At 43.2% G+C, this 20,156-nt stretch overlaps 1 protein-coding gene across 1 annotated transcript; it reads left to right on the forward strand.

The window, feature by feature from the left end:
- Positions 1-949: 949 nt before the first annotated feature.
- On the forward strand, positions 950-20,036 carry LOC128373657 (ankyrin repeat and IBR domain-containing protein 1-like). The gene is made up of 21 exons (XM_053333801.1): positions 950-1,009; positions 4,593-4,924; positions 8,504-8,675; positions 8,836-8,967; positions 9,511-9,702; positions 10,917-11,034; positions 11,537-11,757; positions 12,806-12,894; positions 12,988-13,132; positions 13,397-13,557; positions 14,045-14,133; positions 14,440-14,570; positions 14,716-14,850; positions 15,014-15,100; positions 15,247-15,313; positions 15,552-15,697; positions 16,365-16,543; positions 16,720-16,771; positions 16,958-17,014; positions 17,187-17,310; positions 17,681-20,036. Exons 2-21 carry the CDS (start codon positions 4,737-4,739, stop codon positions 19,183-19,185), a joined length of 3,990 nt encoding a protein of 1,329 aa, XP_053189776.1. The 5' UTR covers positions 950-1,009; positions 4,593-4,736; the 3' UTR covers positions 19,186-20,036.
- The last annotated feature ends 120 nt before the right edge of the window (positions 20,037-20,156 follow it).

Genomic DNA, 20,156 nt, shown 5'->3' on the forward strand with positions numbered 1-20,156 from the left:
ACTTTTAACTCCACTACATTTATGAGAGATTGGTAAGATAGAAATCAGTCTGAGAAAGAAAAATCACTCTTTGGATTGAATTATCAAACCTGTGATGCACCACAAGTAGATATAACTACTACATGAACAAATAAATGTTTTGTCTTTATTAGGTACACCTGTGCAACCTAATGCAATCCAATACCACAGCTCTGCTTTAAATTTTACATTTATGAAGTTAATACATTTTAAGTTTTTTGTTGACATTGTCAGGAAGGTAATAATTCTAATTGAGGTAATAAGATAAGACAAGATAAAATAAAATGTATCTTTATTGATCCCCCTCGGGAGAAATCCAAATTGACACAAGCAGTATAGTATGGTGTTCCTGATATGTTGTCCACTCCATTAACATACATGAGGGGGGACACTATTCATTATAATGTACCCCAGTGCGCCACCATCACTTAGTACGACTTCAATAATTAACATAAAGTATAATTATCACATTTTTTGACAATATTAACAAAAACTGGAAATGTGTAAACTTCAATAAAGAAGAATTTATAGCAGAGCTGCTGTATTAGATTGAATTGGATTGCACAGGTGTACCTAATAAGTGCCCAGTGACTGCATATAGGCTATATATTAATATTGAAGTTTCAACGTGTCAAACTCACTTGTTGTTATAGCAACTAAAACACAGTCAAAGCCAATAGAGAGAACTGTAGCGGTGTTAAAACCATGGAGCCCGGACAGCCAATCAGGTGAGAGCTCTCTGTATGACAGTTGGTACCGGGCATGCGCAGTGCGGTTTTCTCTTTGGCAGCAACAACAACACAGTAAGGCGGTCCGGTCAGTCTCGCCCCTCCGCTCCCAGCAGCAGCATCGTCGTCCCCGCCGGGTCCGGTGGCAGAGAGGATGGTCCAGCGGAAAAGCAGCCGGGGTTGCGAATGACAGCGATGAGACTATGGCCCTCGATTTACGCAAGTTTCCGAACGTGCGACTAGCTACCAAGTGAGACGATAGTGTAAGTAAAAAACGGAGATGTTGGATGCTGTAAGGTAGTGGAGGCTAACACACCGCGCTAATCTAACAAGAGAGAGCTAGCTTCGGGAACGGGCAGAAAGGTAGACTGCTTTGGGTGTTAACGTCTCCCTCTACAGCGCCGTCACAGCTACCTACGGGGGACACGTTAGCACCCAAGGTAAAGCGTTTTATCGGAAACATTTAAGGCACACACACAGTCTCTCTGTGTCTCTTTCTCTCTGTCTGTCTGTTTCCAGCTGGGTTAGTAATTCACACGGGCTGTCAGTGTGTTGAACAAAGGAGCTTTAACCGTGGGGCCGCATGGACAGAAACATGCAGAGAGAGAAGTCGACTGCTGTTTGTTTTGTGCTCCATTTCATGCTGACACACTTCTTCAGGGATAACCACACGAGGTCTGACCTGAATATTTAGCTGATATAGACGGTGACCTAGCTAATTTTGGTAAACGCCGAGTCGCTACAGAAGTAAGTTGGGCTGCACCTCATTATGCAGCTCCTGCCTGACTTTGACTCGCTCCTGTAAGTTTTTATGTCTCTCTTGGCAACCTGACATTGTCCTCCAGGAGTAATTGTCCTCCTGTAGTTTGACTGAGATGTTTGATTTTGATGTTTTATCAGCTGACATCAAGTTTTTAAAACTCTAATGACATGACAGTGGATGGGTTTCTGTCCAAATTCAATTGAATAGTAGTAAGTGTAAATGAGACCTTTTTAAATAGAGGTTGAAATGCTCTATTGTTTAGGTTTCTTTCAGCAGCAATCCGACATAGCTAGCAGATTACAGCTAGGTTGTTACAATTGAACATAGAGCTGAAATACATATTAACATGATACAAAGATGACAGTGCTCCTGGTTAGGCTACAAGTAATGATTTTTTTTCATTATCAATTACTCTGATTTGGATGTGAGAGGATTAGTCAGTAACTTAGCTGTTTTGACAATCATTTAATCCTTTAAGCCATTTATCATACAACTGGCAAGCACTCTGATCTTAGCGTGTCAAATGTGAGGATTTTTCACATTTTCTTTTTTCTATATTATTGCAAACTGAATATATCTTTTGAGTTTCAAGCTACTGGTCAGACATAATACGAGTTTTTAAGAGGTTGTCTTGGTCCTTGGTGAAGTTGTGATGTGCGTTTTTCAAAGATTTTCTGATGTCTGATTGACAAACAGCAAATTATTACTTCATCATAATTTAGTAGATAAAAGGTCAGAACATTTTTGAAAACTGCCCAGCACAATTACCCAGAGCTGAAGATGAAGTCTTAAAATGTTGTTATGTTGTTGTTTTGTTGGACCAGCAGTCCCAAACTCAAAGATATTCAATGAGATCAACCACACAAAAGCAGCAGATCATCACACTGGAGAAGCTGTAACCAGAGAACGTGTTATTTTTTGCCTGAAAAAGTTGTAGATTAATTTTCTCTCAGTTGTTTACTCCAGTCAGTCTTATCATGTGAGCTCGTACTTTTGTGAAAGCAGCATGAAAGTCACACCCAAAGTAAATAGTTGTATATTATGGGAAAACATTGATACGTTTTTTTTAATTTCCTCTGCCTGTGTGTACTGCTAGCTGCATTTTGACCTCAGTTCTTGTGAACAGAAAATCATCAGACAGGAATTTCAGACAAGATTCATGTGTCTGTAATTCCTGAGCTCTTGAGTCATTAAGTCTTGATTTTCCCATTGTGTCCAGTAGGGAATGCCACATGTACTCTCTGCCTGCTCTGTGTAGACCTGAGCTCCCAGTGTGACTTTAAAAGTGTTCATTTTCAAACACAACTCATGAGCATACCAAAGTTTCGGGTGTGGATTAAGGCTAATGGGTCAAGTGAAATGCTTCCTTAGTCTCGCTCCACCCGACCACTAAATGACGTGTTTGCTCAGAGAGTTTTCGTAATAGCACATAATTGCAGCGTCACTGCCGAGCGCCAAAAGCAGGACTTCCCTGGAATTCCAAAGTCCTTCCATGTCCAGACTTCCTGTCCTTATTTAGTATGGGAGACAGAGAGAGAGACCGGCAGAGATACACAGAGGAGTGAAGTGAACTGGAAGTAAACCAGTGTGCACAAAACAGAGAGCGAAGCAGACAGACTGACCTATTAACTGTAGTAACCCCCCCACCACTATCACCACCACCATCATCACTCCAGATATATACAAATACAGACACACACAAAAGGTGCAGTTTACTGCTGCACCGCAGGAGCAGAACTTACAAAATGTTGGCTAATATTCGCCAGTGGTAGCAGCCTCTGTTCCTGTGTCTGTGTGTGTGTGTGTGTGTGTGTGTGTGTGTGTGTGTATGTGTGTGTATGTGTGTGTGTGTGTGTGTGTGTGTGTGTGTGTGTGTCCGTCTCCGTCTGTCATTGTACGTTTTCTCTGTCTGTGTCCCTGTTTGTCACTGCATAGAAATGGGAGGCAGAAGAGGGGAGGCAACCAGCCATGTTATTCAAATGTTCCAGACCCTGGCCAGCCAGCGGCCAACTGTAGCCGGGCTAAAAGAGGCTCTTTGTGAGGGTTAGACAGATGGCCATAGAATGAAGACTGTAATGATACCCTCAACGGCCCAATACGCACACAGACACATGCACTCGCATACAGACTCCACTCATTACAGGATGTAATGCTGTGTGTGTGTGTGTGTGTGTCAGTGTGTGTGTGTCAGAGAACGAGGGAGAAGTGGGGAACATGAGGAAGGAAATGAAGCAGAATACATTGATAAAGATAGTGTTTATCTTCAATGTGTGACAAGAAATAGTGTGTTTTTGTTTGTTTCCTATCTCTTCTTCTCACCACACTGTTATTACTCTCATACGGCATATTGCATAATTTACTTGTGATACTAATAAAAAAAAATGCTGTCGTGCACTGGCACTGAAAAAGTGAAAAAACAAAAAAATAAAATCTTCAGTAGTTTTATCAGTTTTTGCCAGTAGAGTAATCTCAGCTGTAGTGGCCATAGCTGTGATTCTTTTGATTCTTTGGTTTAGAGCCTGAGAGGCAACATAAAAAACTGGTTTTGGACTCAGAGTATTAGTGCTGCATGGTTTCACACACTCTGACCCTCATATCTCCAGCAGCAGACAAGCATGTGAACAGTCTAATATATGCAAATACCTCACAAAACGCAACCTGACTGGCCACGCAGTGGCCAGCTGTGGTAATATTGACAGTGCCTTTCATCAACTGGCTAAAAAAAATCAATGGTTTGGATATCATTAACCTTCCCCTCTTTGCGCAGACCTCTTTATAATTATCTCTCTTGTATTTCTAGCTCCTTTCTTCTTTCTGTCCCTCCATTTTCCCCTCTGTTTCTGGTAAGATAACATCCTTGCTGCAGCACATCAGCTGATCGATGGATGGACTGATTGATTGAGCTGCTCCGTCAGTCTCTCCACTCCGTCTGTCTCTCTAAAACTTGATATATTTCTCCTATTTTTCCTACCTTTACCAGCCGTTTTTTTCCTATTCTAATTCTTTCCTCTCCTCAAGTGCTTTTTTTCCATCTGTCTTTTCCTTGCAATCAATCTCTCTCCCTCTCTCTCTTCTACTTACAGGTCAGGAAAACACTGAACCATGTTGCTCTAAGTTTTGACCTGTGTTGAACGGGGGAGGAAGAGGAGGAGGAGGAGGAGGTCAGCAGTGAAGGCAGGCAGGAATTTGCCACAGCTCCTTTTAGGTGGCCCTTTAAGCGCGAAGCCATGGGCAACACAGCCACCAAGTTCCGTAAGGCTCTGGTGAGCGGCGACGAGGCCCTGGCCTGGCAGCTGTACGAGGGCAACCCTCAGTTCAGGGACGGCCTGGACCCGAATGCGTCGTACGGAGAGCAGTACCAGCACAACACACCACTGCACTACGTCTGCCGCCATGCCATGACCCGTCTACTCAGGTAAAACACGTGTTTTATGGTCTGGATATAGTTCAGAACGACAGAGCTGTTGATGGAATTTGACAGTCATTTTTGAGGCTGCAGTCTGTAATGTTGTTAAGCAGTTATCCAATATACTTACAAAGGCAGTTATGCAAGTGAGTCATATTTAATTGGATAACAATTAACAGCGTGTCAGCTTTAATAGATGTCTGAGAGTCACCATTTTTGTAATTGCGTTTTCAAGTAAGTAAGGCATCCAAAGAGGCCAGTCGTTGTCAAAGTACGTAAAGGTAAAAAGGCTCCAAAACTGTACTGGCGCATGCCAGACACAAAGTGCATTAGCAGCTGATATTTGCTGAACAAAACTGCAAACTGCAGCCTCAAAAATGACAACTTAAATGAACACGTGAGAGAGTCTTCAACAAAAAGAGTACTCCACACTTCACTTGTCATTAAGAGGACACCTCAGCCTGTGAAAACAGTTATATGGTGTCTTCTGTGGCTCTGAAGGGAGCTTTTTATAGGTCTGACAAAATTGGACTTTAACAGAAAAGCCTGCGTTACAAATTTGGCATATGGAGTGGGCTTCAAGGAAGCAGAGAAGGTCTAACGAAAGATAATATTTGTTACTGCTGTGCGATATGACCAAAAATATGATATGCAGATGGCGATTCATATCACGATATAGCACATTTTCTGTAAATTCAGTGAATAAATGGTTTCTGGTCCATGTTGCCCCCTGTCGTCAACTCGAGTACTTCACCTTGTTCACTGTCTCTCCTCTGCTGCGCTGTGTGCAGCACACACAGAGGGCTCAGCCCTGTGGTTAAACTCAGAGCACAGAGGAGAGTAATGCAATAATAAATGACAGCAAAACAAAGTAGAGATTCTGTTGTACTGAGACAGTGAACCAGGTGTAGTACTCGAGTTGACGACAGCTACACTTGTTACGTTACTGTAAGAGCAATAAAAGTTTCATAAGTAAAAAACCAGGAAGAGTAATTTATTAATATAATCCACACAAACGATGGACAGACTCCAAATGAAAATATTGCTGTGAGAGTGATTCACACAACAATTAAATAAACGCAAGAGCATAATATGAAATGATTGATAATAATAATATGATAATATGATAATGAAGACATTTTTGTATCTTCACATGCATATCATAATATTACACAGCTATACTATTGGGTGGCATTATGAGAATTACAGGAATCAGTGTTTTTGGTGCTTGACCCATTATGGGATCAGATAATGATATCTCTGCTACTGTGTATAGATTTTTCATTTATTATTGAAATATGTCTATTGTGAGTCTAACTTAAGCTAAATCATCCAGAGAGTGAGACACCAGTGTGTCTTTTTACCCCCTGCAGGGATAATCAGCCTGCTGGCCATGACCAAGACAGCTGATTCAGTGACTCAGTACTGACCTCACCTCCCCCTCGCACTCTTCCTCTCTCTTGCCCTTTCTTTCCATGATTACAGGAGGAGGAGGAGGGGGGTAGTTGGGGGGGTCAGAGGAAGCCGATTTGAAAAGGCCAGTCAATTATCTGTGCATCTGCATGTGTGCACCCGTGCGTGTGTTTTGAGGGGGTAAAATGTGACTCCACAAATGCTCAACATGTCCGAGTCTGTGAATACAACGCAGTGAATCAATCGGTGTGCTATTTGTGTCCCTTCCTACTAACCTATAATGGGCCAGAGAGGCGTGCTGAACGCAGCGCTCTACTCCTGATAAGTATCAGAGGAAATGCGTCTTTGTTCCAACAGCTCCATTGGACAGAGGCGAGCAGATAGACGGCCGAGAAATCTCAGACAAAATAAAGACTCACAGAGGACGAGCGTGGGCTGGTAGATGCAGTGTCTGTTCCTCAGATTATTTTTAACATGTAGCTGCTTCACGTTCATTCCCTCTTCTCGTCCTCTCTGTGGGCTGCATTGGCTTTTACTCCCATGAGATGTGTAAAATCACAAGTTAGACCTATTACTGGAAAAATGGGTGTAGTTCAGGAAGTGTAACCCTTCCTTCACAACAAGTGAGCGCACACTCCTAGAAAATATGTGGATAACAATTGTGGCTCGGTTACTCATTGTGAACAATTGATTTTCTGTTTCTTGAAGGAAGACAAATGCATAAAGCATGTTTGTCAACGCACAACAACTTCCCAACTAGCAGCAAAAAATGTCTCCTTTTTATTCCTGCTTTACTGTCTTAAAATATGAGGTGTGTTTATGCTTTAGGACAGGTTAAGCTCCTGTTTGGTCACACACCATTCACTTATTCAGATTTTTAGAGTGAAATGTACTCTTTTAACTCTCCCCCGAGGTTCGCTGCCCTCATCAAATGCCTGTACGGTCTAAACAGCTTTGGTGCTTGACGACTGCAGCAAAATATAATGTCCCCCCAGCCTGTTGTTTCTACTGGACCGATATTATGGCCATCCATCCTCAACTTGGGACTTTGTGTGTTTATATATGTGCGTGTAGATGTGTGTGGGGGGAGGGGGGTGTAATTGGGAGGGGAATAATTTCTGATTATTGCTGTGTGGGTGAATTGGCAGCACACTGTCATTGGGGAGGGGTGTGGGGGGCACAGGGGCTCGTGGCTGACATGATACAAAGGTCAAAAGTGGAAGAGCAGGACAGCAATGGAAGAATAGGTTGAATGGCTACACAAGAGGGATATATTCAGACGCTAATTCAATAGTGGCTACTGCTGCGTCCAAATTACAGAGGGAGCAGAGAAGGAGAGGTTTTACAATACTTTTTTTTTCAACTAGTGGAAATCTTCATGTTTTCTTCTTTTTTCTTTGCTGAATTAGCATCAGACAGACGGTTGTTTCAAGTGTAACCGTATTCATGTTTTTACCGCTGATCAAAATCAGGCTTTTCTCTCTGGTTTAACATGCAGCTGACATAAGATTGAAAAGGATTTCAAATGGAAGATAAAATGGAAAGGACAAGAAAAAAAGAGAGCAAGTATAGGATGTAAAAAGGAGATTGTTTTATTCAAATGATGAAAAGGTAGAAAGAAGAGGAATAGAATAGGTGGAGCCAAGGAGTGGAAGGAAAGCTAATCAGTAAATGGAGGTTTTGACAGACAAAAAGCAGAGAAAAACTATTTGCTAAACAGAACTGCAGCCGCAGCCTGGCTCCCAGCGCAACTGGCACATCCATCACCGTCTAGGGGTGTGTGTGTGTGTGTGTCTGCGCACGTGTGTGTACGCGTGCACCCGCCAGCCAGGATGTCCATTATCCCAGAGATGTTAAACAGAAATAGTCAATATTCTGCCATCGTTCTTCTCCTCCTCCTCTTCCTCCTTCTCTCTACCTTTCTTCTGAACCACCATCACTCGCACTTATCTCACAATCCATCTCACTGGCATCCTTTAACCTCTGTCATCTCCACTCCATCCCTTCATTTCCCTTCATATCTCTGACTCTCTCTTGAGTGTGCTTCACTTTTCTCTACCTTTTTTTTAAAAAAACCTTATACTCTTCTTTCTGTTTCTCTTCTCATTTAATTTCTGAACTCGTTCTTCTCTTCGGTTTTACTCACCCCCCTCCTTTCCTTACTCTGTTCGTTAGGTCCTTTTTGTTCAGTAAAGAGGGGAACCCTAACAAGCGTAATGTGCACAACGAGACGTGCCTCCATGTGCTGTGCCAAGGCCCACAGATCCTACTGCTGCCAGAGGGGGCGCTGTCACCACGACTGGCCCGACCCCAGAGGGACGAGCAGCGCCGTGCAGACTGTCTGCAGGTAGTTCAGTGTTCATGCTTACTGTACATGTAGCTGGAAACGTTCAGTCTAAACATGACGGGAAATGTTTAGTAAGGCAATTCCTGTTAACATAACTGTGTGTGTTTGTGTGTGTGTGTGTGTGTTTGTGTGTGTATTTGTTGGTTTTTCTCACTGCCAGATGATCCTAAGCTGGACAGGGGCCAGGCTGGAAGGAGGCCAGTATGAGAAGGCCAATGTCAACGCCACTGACAACCACCACAGCACCTGTCTGCACTACGCTGCCGCTGCAGGCATGAAAAGCTGCGTGGAGGTGAGAGAAACTCACACTGATCTATCTTTATACTGTGTGACTTTACAATCTGTAGACAATATTCCGCCTGTCACTGCAGCTAGAACATCTGCTTTGTGTTTTGTTGTCATCAGTTCCTTTCTTTTGTAAGATTTTACAGCTTTTGAGTTAGGAAGAACTTTCTGGATATGCTGAATATATACTTCTTAATCTTTCTTCATTTTACTAAACCTCCTTTTTTGCTTTGTCACTCTCCTTTTTTCACTCGCTACCTTTCTTCTCCACGTTCTTATTCTTTATTTCCTCCTTTTTCTTTCACGTGTCACTGCCTACTTCTCTCTTCTCCCAATTCTTCTGTTTTTCTATCATCTGACCCCCCCCACATACACCTTTTCCTTTTGCTCACCCCGGTTTTCTCTTTGTCTGCTCCACTTGTTCTGGCCTCTTGTCTGCTTTGTTTTCTTTTGTTGCAAGTACCTTCATTTTCTTGTTCTCCCCCATTATCATCCCTCTCCTCTTTCTTTTGTTCCTCTTTGTTCAATCTCTCCTTGTCCCTCCTGCTAGCTGCTAATCCAGAGCGAGGCGGACCTTTTTGTGGAGGATGAGGGCAAGCTGACGCCATGTGACCATGCCGAGCGGCATCACCACACTGAGCTGGCCCTCAGCCTGGAGTCACAGATGGTTTTCTCCTCCTCTTCAGCTCAGCAGTCAAACACAGACGCACATGGTGAAACCAACCTGCTTCAGTACAAGGAGGTGAGATCACAGTTATGATATTTGAGGGTTTCCTGCTGGCTGTGTATTTTAAATCAGTATTATATTATTATAATCACATATTTTGCAGTCATAGATCCAAGCAGAAGAGATGCAACTTAAAAACATTAATGATGGGCGTCACATTCCTCATGTTTCCTGAAAACTGTGTGTAATATTTTTCCTTTTTTGCTGTTAAACTTACTTAAACTTAAATGACATTACAAGGTATTCAATGTACTGATTTGTTGGTTATATGATGTCACCTTGTCACATCCACTCGATCATCTTTGCTCTCTTTACATCAAAGAAATAAGTCTTGGGGCTTTTTCAGGTTATCCTTGACATTTTGAAATTGTCTTAATGTTAATGTTTCCCTCTAATAAAGTCAAATAAACTCAGTTCATCAGGAGCTTATGCAGAAATTATTTGAATTCATTTCAGCAGAAATTGTGCTAAAGAAACACAATTAATACAAGATCATTCCAAAGTAAAAAAGTAGATGGTAGCAAGTCCTAAAAATGCCCCTACACACACTCTGACAGTATTTTTAAATCCCTGCAAAGATGCAAGATGATTCATAACATACTCTGAAGAGATTGTGTGCTTACCATCACAACCACACAGAACCAAGTTCTTACCACTAACTTTAATTATCACAACTTGTCACCGAATGTTCCCTTTTTTTTTTTTTTTTTTCACGAAGTTCTTGCTTCATGTGTCACAACTTACCCTGGTTAATTATAGCACTATGAGTATACACGTATACAAACCCTGCGCCTTGTATTGTCATGGTTGTATTTAAACAGAGGCCACCGGCATAGCTCTCTAACAGCGGCTGCTGCCAACTGATAGCAGTTTGATCTTCCTTCCTGCAGCCAAATCCATGCTAATACTTAATCTCTGTTTCCCACAGCCACCCTGACTGTCCCACAATCCTTGTCCTTTTTTTTCAAATTTATATATATATAAAAAAAACTTTTTCACTTCCTTAAACATAATCTCTATCTTGCACAGTTCTTGTTTTGATTTAACACCTCTCTCTTCTCCCGCTTTATGTCTCATCATTTCTTGACCTCAACTACACTTTGACCGTGTTTTTCTTCTACCTGCCCCTTGTACTGCACTGGTTCCCCACTACCTATCTGTCTTCTCTCCCACCTCTTCTCATTTGTCTGTATCCTTCCTAACATGTCTCTCCCACCCTCTCCTTTCAGCCTTATGAGGGACTGAAGCTTCAGGACCTGCGTCGACTGAAAGACATGCTGATCGTGGAGACGGCAGACATGCTGCAAGCTCCCCTCTTCACTGCCGAGGCCCTGCTCCGAGCACATGGTGTGTGTTGTTTATCCGTTAGAGTTAACATTCATGAAAATGACATTTGTGTATAAGCGCCTTCCTGTCTCTGAACTCCGTCTCTCTATATAATCTCCTCCAGTGTCGGGTGTAATGCGTTACTGTAATCACATTACATTTACATGTAACGCAGTAATGTAACGCGTTATAGTGTCTACAATCAGTAATCACATTACAGTTACTAATCAAAGAAATATGGCGTTACTTGCATTACATAAGTTCTTCAATTATTATGTATAAATTGGGCGGATAAAAAAAATTTCAAAGGAGCTTTTCACGCACACTTGCGGCACAACTGCCTGACCTTTAATGCTAATAGCAAAACACTCGTAGACCCACAGTGAGTGTATGAAGACCCCAACCAAGCAGCCAAAGTTGGTGCGTTGCTTGTTAATCTCCATCTTTAAGCATTACTTTTAAAAAAAAGTAATGAGTAATATATTACAATTTTTGAGTAACACTGATCTCCTCCCTCTCTCAGACTGGGATAGAGAAAAACTTCTGGAGGCTTGGATGTCAGACGCTGAAGGCTGCTGTCAGCGCTCAGGCGTGATCATGCCCACCCCTCCACCCAGCGGCTATAACGCTTGGGACACCCTGCCCTCACCCCGCACTCCCAGGACCCCTCGCTCACCTCTCACACTCACCCTCACCTCTCCCACCGACAGCTGTCTCACACCTGGCGAGGAGGGCCTGGCTACGGTGAGACACAACTGTTTAGTTAACAATTCAGCAAATCATCTTAGAAAACTGCTACTGTGAAATGAGTTACTGAGTCGATTCATGTGGATTTACTTGGTAAGCTGTGATAGTATTATTGATAATCATAGAGATGTTTCCCTCTAAAACTCTATATGCTTAAAGTTTAATGTCCTAATAATAATGTAATTATTTCAGACCATATAAATGTAAAAATTGGGACTTTTTGTTCCCAAAGTGCTGTTTATAAAAGCATGTGTGACATGTCAAAAATGGCCATTATTGAACACCATAACTCAGGGGCAGAAGTGATTGTTTGTGACAATATTTCACATTTGGTCGCATGCTGAATTGATGACATTAATCTCAGGTACCCACCTTGAAACAGTGGTAATTTTATTTACTTCAAAGACATCAGCACAAATATTATATAAGTCTGGACAGACATGAACGTAAACTGCAACTTGACTGGTTGGCGAAGGAATACAAATGCATGGTGGTATTTCTTGTTAGTTAAGCTTTTGACAGGTTCATTTCATCGGCTTTAAAAAGTTCTCTTAGTTAGTCTCACTGAGATGTCACAACTGTCTTATTTGTTTGTTTATAGCAGGTATAATCTCACTAGAGGAAAAATACATAACTTCTAACGATAATTCTCCTTTTTTGCTCTTGGTAATTGACTCATGTTTGTAAGTATTAGCCTCTTGTTCTACTGCTGCTCTCAAGGCAAGTCTAATTACACATGCAGTGTTCATCATTTCTCTGTCTGACATTTTCACGGTGTTCAGACATCGAGCTGTTACACTGCTGAAGACTAGACTAAAGTAAATTAAAGGGATTTACTTTAATGGTGTGATAGAAATATATGTTATTGGAGAAGCAGGGATAAAAATATCTGTTGTGGTCACAATACCACCTCCACAAGACAACAAAAACATTCCATTGCTGCTTTTTCAGCCCTCCGCTGCATATAATGAGGATGAAACAGTGCAGGTTTTGAATTACAAGTAAATTAAATATAATTTGAATACCATGTGATGTTTCCCTGCAGTGTGGAATCTGTCTGTGCTCCATCTCAGTGTTTGAGGACCCAGTGGACATGTCCTGTGGCCACGAGTTCTGCAGAGCCTGCTGGGAAGGGTAAGAAGCTGTTTTTGTGTGTTTGTAAATATTCTTGCTCATTTCAGTGTGTTTAAACATGTCTGCTACAGTTTTCTTGTGTGTGTCTCTCAGGTTCCTCAATGTTAAGATTCAGGAGGGTGATGCTCACAATATCTTCTGTCCTGCTTATGAGTGCTACCAGCTGGTGCCGGTGCACGTGATAGAGAGCGTGGTTTCCAGGGAGATGGACCAGCGATACCTTCAGTTTGACATCAAGGTAGAAACACAAGTCAAAGAAATACTGAGCTTAAGCTTTACTTTTGACTGTTAATAAATGAGTGTGTCTTTGCTCCTCGCCTGACTTGCTACGTATTTGTTTTAAAATCTCTGTTTCTTCCTGTTTTTCTGTTGTTACCCAATCACTTCTGCTCTGTACATTCCCCTCTGTCTCGTGTTGTATTATCACATCTCCACTTCAATATATTTTGTCATGTCTCCATGTCTCCTTCCCTCCCATCTCTTCACCTTCCCTCTGCTCCAGGCTTTTGTTGAAAACAACCCAGCCATCCGCTGGTGTCCTGCAGCACGCTGTGAGCGAGCGGTGCGGCTTACCCGCCCAGGCCCCGGGGACAGTGACCCACACAGCTTCCCCCTGCTGCCCTCCCCAGCTGTCGATTGTGGCAAGGGTCACCTCTTCTGCTGGTAAGCTCCGTGAATTATTGGATGAACACACATGGAGTTATGCAGCTCACATGGTCATCTCTACAGATCATCTCTACAAACACATTCCACACATTGCTAAAAACCTATTTGTTCACTGATGTAAGGTTTAAGCTACATTTATATTTTTGCACCTCTTTTCAGTTCATGCTGATACGTTTTAAACTGCCATTATTGTTTACAGAGATGCTCTAAAAACTGAAAATACGATATCTTAATTACAGCACTCAGAATTGACCTAATAGATTAGATTAATGCTTAAAGATTAAATTAACAAATTATTTTTTTGTGATGCCAACAATATATAAACACAATGAAAAACATTGATTTCTTGATAGATTTTTAAAATCTTTGCTGCCCCTTTCTGTCTCTAGTTATGACCGTCAACTTATTATGTTATTCTGGTTTACTCTCAGTGCTTTGTGTTTTTACTGCACTCATTCTCTGGTCACCCCCTCCCTGTCTGCAGGGAGTGCCTTGGCGAGGCCCATGAGCCATGTGACTGTCAGATGTGGAGGAACTGGCTCCAAAAAGTCACAGAGATGAAGCCTGAGGAGCGTAAGTCTGTCCTGTGTTGTTTGTGTTTCCCGAAAATCTTCAGTGTTACCAGGGCTCACTTTAAATGGCACCACAGTACACTGGCACCACAATGGTGCAGTTAACAGCAGCTGTCAGGACGACCTACCGGGATGCATCTAATATATTGTTATAATGTAGTGGCAGGTGTTCAGGTCATTGATATTTGCCAAATGTGTGTCTGTTTCTGTGTGTGTGCTGGAGGGTGTATCTGCAAGGCAGGTGTTGGACAATTGAGATGTTGCTAAAATGTATATGTGTGTCTCTGTGTGTGTGTGCTTTCAACAGTAGCAGGTGTGGGCGAGGCCTACGAGGATGCTGCTAACTGCCTGTGGCTGTTGACCAACTCCAAGCCGTGTGCCAACTGCAAGTCACCCATTCAGAAGAATGAGGGCTGCAACCACATGCAGTGTGCCAAGGTATACAAATGAATCTCTCCATAGCTGTGTGTCATTTATTTCTACAGATACCGCTGACTTTGAATACTTTGATATTTTTATTCCAGTACAAATTGTATTCTGGTTTTATTTATGAAATGAACTCATTCCCTACTCCATCTTTCAGTGCAAGTATGATTTCTGTTGGATCTGTCTGGAGGAGTGGAAGAAGCACAGCTCATCAACAGGAGGCTACTACCGCTGCACTCGCTATGAGGTCATCCAACAGCTAGAGGAGCAGTCCAAGGAGATGACTGTAGAGGTATAAACACACAGGGCCAGTCACACACACTTAATTATACTTACATTTAACACACACACACACACGCACACACACACACACACACACACACACACACACACACACACACACACACACACACACTAAAAGGTTTTTGATGAAATAAAGCTGTTTTTCATTACAGGCAGAAAAGAAGCACAAAAGTTTTCAGGAGCTGGATCGTTTTATGCACTATTACACTCGCTTCAAGAACCATGAACACAGTTATAAGGTAACACACACAAAACATATACTGTACATATGCTGTCATTCTCATTATTCAGAGTTTAGAGAACTTGAATTTTATAAAATTAAGGCACACATTACAAAATGATTATGAAATGTTTGACTTGTGTTGTCCTCGTTTCTGTTTGTTAGTTGGAGCAGAAACTGCTAAAAACAGCTAAAGAGAAGATGGAGCAGCTCAGCAGAGCCTTCATTTGCCGTAAGTGTCTTTCACTGCTGCATCAGAACAGAATTTAAGTTAGCTGTATGTTCATTACAGTTTCTAAGAGGTGTATAGAAACCCAAGCTTTGGTTTGTTTTTATCATAATACATGTCTTCTTGCTACAGGAAAGGCAGAGTCTGTATTAGTGTGCATTCTTATTCTTAATAAAACAGGAGACTGCGACTGCCAGTATTAAATTTGTCTCATCTTCTGTTTTTCTTTGTGTGCGCCCAGGTGAAGGCACTCCTCCAAACACACGGTTCATCGAGGATGGCGTGTGCGAGCTGCTGAAGACGCGGCGCGTGCTGAAGTGCTCTTACCCATACGGCTTCTTCCTGCAGCAAGGCAGCACCCAGAAAGAGATATTTGAGCTCATGCAGGTAATCTAAATAATAAATATCTGACATGCACGTATCCTCTGCAAGATGTAACAACCATAATGTCACTCACAGGCAGGAGTGCTCATTAAACCCAGTGGTTGCACACATAATGTTAGTAGGATTGTGCTAAGCTGTCTATAACATGCCACATTTCAACAGACTCATTATATGGTACTACGTTATGACATAGAATGCATTGCACACTTTTCATGTGCTTGCCCTTTACCATGCAAATGAATCTTTGTATGCCATCCCTTTGCAATGCTTTGCTTTTTTTTTCTTTTCTTTTTTTTTTAGTTCCCAACAAACAACTAATTCGATTTTGCTAAATTGTTAAGAAAACAATGAGTATTTTAATTGTGTTAGATAAAAAAACAAACGTTGGCTCCTTTCTGGTGCCTCAAAAACTGTATGGTAGTTTTTCAAAATTGAATTATACAGAATGTTGAAATTGGAGTTGAGCAGCATTAGGCAGAGCTAGAGGTCCATTTCATCTATTTTTCAGACTTATAAACAGGCTTAAGATTGGATGAAGTCTCCTGTGAGATAAAGAATATTCAAAGCATACTCGATTCGTGCACCAGTTGAATATGAGTGGCAAACATCTGAATTTCCAGTCTCTGCTCACACAGATGAAAATAAGGATGTTGTCTTTATGTCCTCCCAGACGGACCTGGAGATGGTAGTGGAAGATCTGGCCCAGAAGGTCAACCGGCCGTACCTGAGGACTCCGTGCCACAAGATAATCAGTGCCGCTCGCCTGGTCCAGCAGAAGAGGCAGGAGTTCCTGGCATCAGTGGCTCGTGGTGTGGCTCCAAACGACTCTCCCGAGCTTCCCCGCAGGAAGTACGAACAAACACGCACACTCCACATGTGCTTTTTTTTTTTTTTTTTCATGGATAAATGAGACAAAGTGACGTTACAATAAACTGGAAACAAACTACCCTAAAACAAAATATTAAGTCACACCTGGTTTGTGTTTCACTGTGACTCAAACATTATTGTGTTTGTTTTTGTTTCAGTTACCCTGGAGGATCATGGGACTGGGAGTATCTGGGCTTTGCCTCCCCTGAGGTAAACAGAATCTCTTCTTGTCACATCATACACTGAAACACTAACTGTTTCTCTCCTGCTACCTTATTTAGTTCATGCTCAGCTAATGCTACTCCTAAACCTGCGCATAGTGACCTACCTCTGTGTGAGGTCATTTTAATGCATGACTACAGCTGCAGCTGACTTAGTTTGCTTGTGTGTGTTAAGATGGGGAGTCGCCACTCCGTACTGGGACCAGGAGATCAAAGGGAGAGACAGTCACAGGTAACTGATAGAGATCTGCTTTTATCCCACTCTAGACTTCTGGAATTTTGTGCAAACGCATGGGCTAAATTCTGTTTTATGTGCATTGCAGATACAAAGCAGACTCATGATATTCACTCAAGCCTTAGTTTCGTAGTAACCTAACTTGAATGGCTTCTTGGAATCTTTGCAGGATTATGCTGACATCCAGTACCGTCGTAGACACAGGCCACGGCGCAGAGGAGATATGCTGAGTCTGCACAACCTGAGAAGCAGCAGCAACACACCAGAGACCAACAGGAGGAGTGACAGCACAGGTCTGGCAAACATTTTAATGTATAAAGAGCTTTATTACAAAATTAAATATACAAAAGGTTATTTTCAAATAATAAGACATAGCACTTTAGAGTTGAACTCAGTGTGGTGCAGGTACTAAATTCACTCATGTATGGTGTCATATAAATTGTGGATTTTATAAAGAAATATTATTTATTTGTACAAGCTCCTTAACTCCATTTATAAATTCTGACTTTTCATTATAACAGACAGCCAGTAAATTAGATTTAAAATATATTGCTCCATGAATCAGCTCTGATCGAAGCACACAGAGGCATTGATCACTGAGATCAATTGGCAATCAAGCTTTACAAAGCACTGCTGGTTTTAATGTGACATTCTTTGTTCCAGAGGGTCCAGAGAGGAGCGAGGGCCGCAGGAGAGCGCTGGGCTCCCTGGACGAAGACGATCCGAACATCCTGCTGGCCATCCAGCTGTCGCTTCAGGAGTCCCGCAGAGAGCGAGGCCTGGAGGGGGGTATGGAGAGAAGCATGGAGGGAAGGGTGGAGCTGGATCGCGGACTGGACAGGGGACAGGAGAGGAGACCGGGTCCTGCAGGAGACCTGGGTGACGTTGCGTTGCACTCTCTCAACAAAGACGGTCCCCCAGGAGCCAGAGGCTCATCCTTTCCGACTTCTCTCCTAGATCCTCCTCGTCCCCCAAACAGGACAGACTCCACCTGCCAACCTCCCATGCCTAATTCTCTCCCCCTCCCTCCCCCACCTCCCTCTCTCAGTGCGGAGCTGCTGGAGCTGGGAGACAGCCTTATGAAACTAGGGAACATAACCACTCCTTATGACCTAGACACACACACACAGGAGCAGCTCTGCTCACACCACACATACAACCACAGTGCTCTCTCTGCTTCCTACACCATGGAACCTGCTTACAGCGACTGCAGCCATAGACCAGACCCAGGTGCACTGAACACCCCGTATGTGCTCGACCATATCACCATCACAGACCCTCGCTACGACAGTAAAGAGCAGAATTACTGCCACACAAGTACTTATTTGGCTGAGGCTGAACAGACTGCCTCTTGCGCACTTGAACGTACCCAAAACCCCGCCCATCCTAGTTTATATAACCAGGAACACGCAGCCACGTACGACAGCACCCCAAAACCAGACAGCTCTTATAACCCTTGCCCAGAACACAGTAGCTCTTACACTCAAGAGCGTCCTGCCCTCTATGCTCTTGACCAGCCCCCTAAGTCAGACCCCCAGCCCCTCGCCCAGTTGTGCCTCCCTTCTCCAGACCTCGAGCCGGAGCTGCTGCTTTCACCAGTCATCCCCCCAGGGGGGCCTTTCACCCCCAGCGACCCTCAGAGTCTGGAACCCCTGGACCCCACAACCAGTGCCCAGCTGCTGGACAACATTATGGCCTGGTTTAACCACAACATAAACCCCCAGAACAACCCCCAGAGCCTGGCTCTCATTCCCTCCCCACCCACCACAGAAACCGACTCCTCGCCCGACACACACACCGAGACTGAGTCAGAGAGCCAGACCTCCAGGGACGTAACCCCTGCCCCGATCTGGCAGCCCCTGGAGGGCGAGCCAGAGGTGGACAGAGGGTCTGCGAGCCCCTGTCAGGGTGCTGCGGGCGTGGAGGGCCAGAAGAGGCCTTGTACTTTGGAGCTGGAAAACAGAGAGGCTGGCGAGGAGGACGTGGACGCCGGGTGTGTGGCTGATCTGTCGCTGGACGAAGCGCACACACACCCATGCTCACACGCCCAACATGGAAACAGTCCCACACACACTGCCCCAGCCACAGAGACAGACTTAGACCTCGTGCTTCAGTTAGAGGGGGACCAATCACCTGAGGAATGGGAGGAGCAAGTTCACTTAGTGTGAAAGAAGGATGTTGAGATAGAAGGTCTAGCCAAGTCCAGATTCAGAGTCAGTTTAAGAGATGAACCTGAGGAAGGAAAGAAAATCAAAGACTGGGAAAACGAGAGAGCAACACTGATGGAAAAATATAAGATATAGTGTCTTTGGGGGTAGAGTGTTTACTGTATGTATTATACTGTATCTAGAGAGGACATAAAGCCCTGCGGACTTTGTCCAGTAAAGATGATGTCATAAGCATTTTAATTATTTTTTTTAAGTGCTTTTGTCTGCTGTAAAAACAGACAAACCATTCTATGAAACAAATGTGTTTAAAACCAAGTACATCAATGGAAAGCTACTGATATCATAACACATAAAATGCTGCACATGTTTTATTTTATTTATTCCCCACCCTCCTGTATGGTCTTCTTAGTTTGTTCAGGGTGAAGTTTTGGTGCTGATCATGCTGAAATACAAACTTGCCTCGTACGCACCCCACCAAGCTCTTACGAGTTGGCCCACACTTTGTTAACACACACCGACCCAACCACGAGCCTATCTGGAGCTCCGAGAGCCAAATAACTGTAACCTTGGAGCTTGTTTAGCGTACTGTACAATCAGAGGGCCTGATTCTGTTTTTTGGACCTTCATGCACACTGTGCCTGCTTTAGAGAGCCAACACACTACTGATGTTTCCCTTTTTGGTGCGCTGCAAAGAAAAGAGACGATACACCTGTCCGCTCAGTGAACGTCACACTCATGCTTGTTGGATTTTATGACGGTTATGATTCTTTTCTAAAACTCCAGTGATCGCAGGAGAGAAACGGTCAGAGGTCAGTCTCCACTACAGAGCAGCGCCCACACATTTGGTAGGGTTTCTGTCTTGCTCAAAGACACTTCAGCATCATGGGTGCTTGTTTTGTCCATTTTTTCCCCCCTGCTCACAACATTCACTTACCCCCCGCCCCCATTTCAGATACGTCTCTGCCTTCATC

Source organism: Scomber japonicus, chromosome 15, assembly GCF_027409825.1.
Source record: "Scomber japonicus isolate fScoJap1 chromosome 15, fScoJap1.pri, whole genome shotgun sequence".
NCBI classification, from domain to species: domain Eukaryota; kingdom Metazoa; phylum Chordata; class Actinopteri; order Scombriformes; family Scombridae; genus Scomber; species Scomber japonicus.

Coding starts and splice junctions, on each gene's coding strand:
- LOC128373657 (XM_053333801.1), top strand. CDS start 4,737: ATGGGCAACACAGCCACCAAGTTCCGTAAGGCTCTGGTGAGCGGCGAC. Junction 9,703..10,916: donor ACCTGCTTCAGTACAAGGAG/GTGAGATCACAG, acceptor CTCTCCTTTCAG/CCTTATGAGGGACTGAAGCT. Junction 13,133..13,396: donor ACCTTCAGTTTGACATCAAG/GTAGAAACACAA, acceptor CCTCTGCTCCAG/GCTTTTGTTGAAAACAACCC.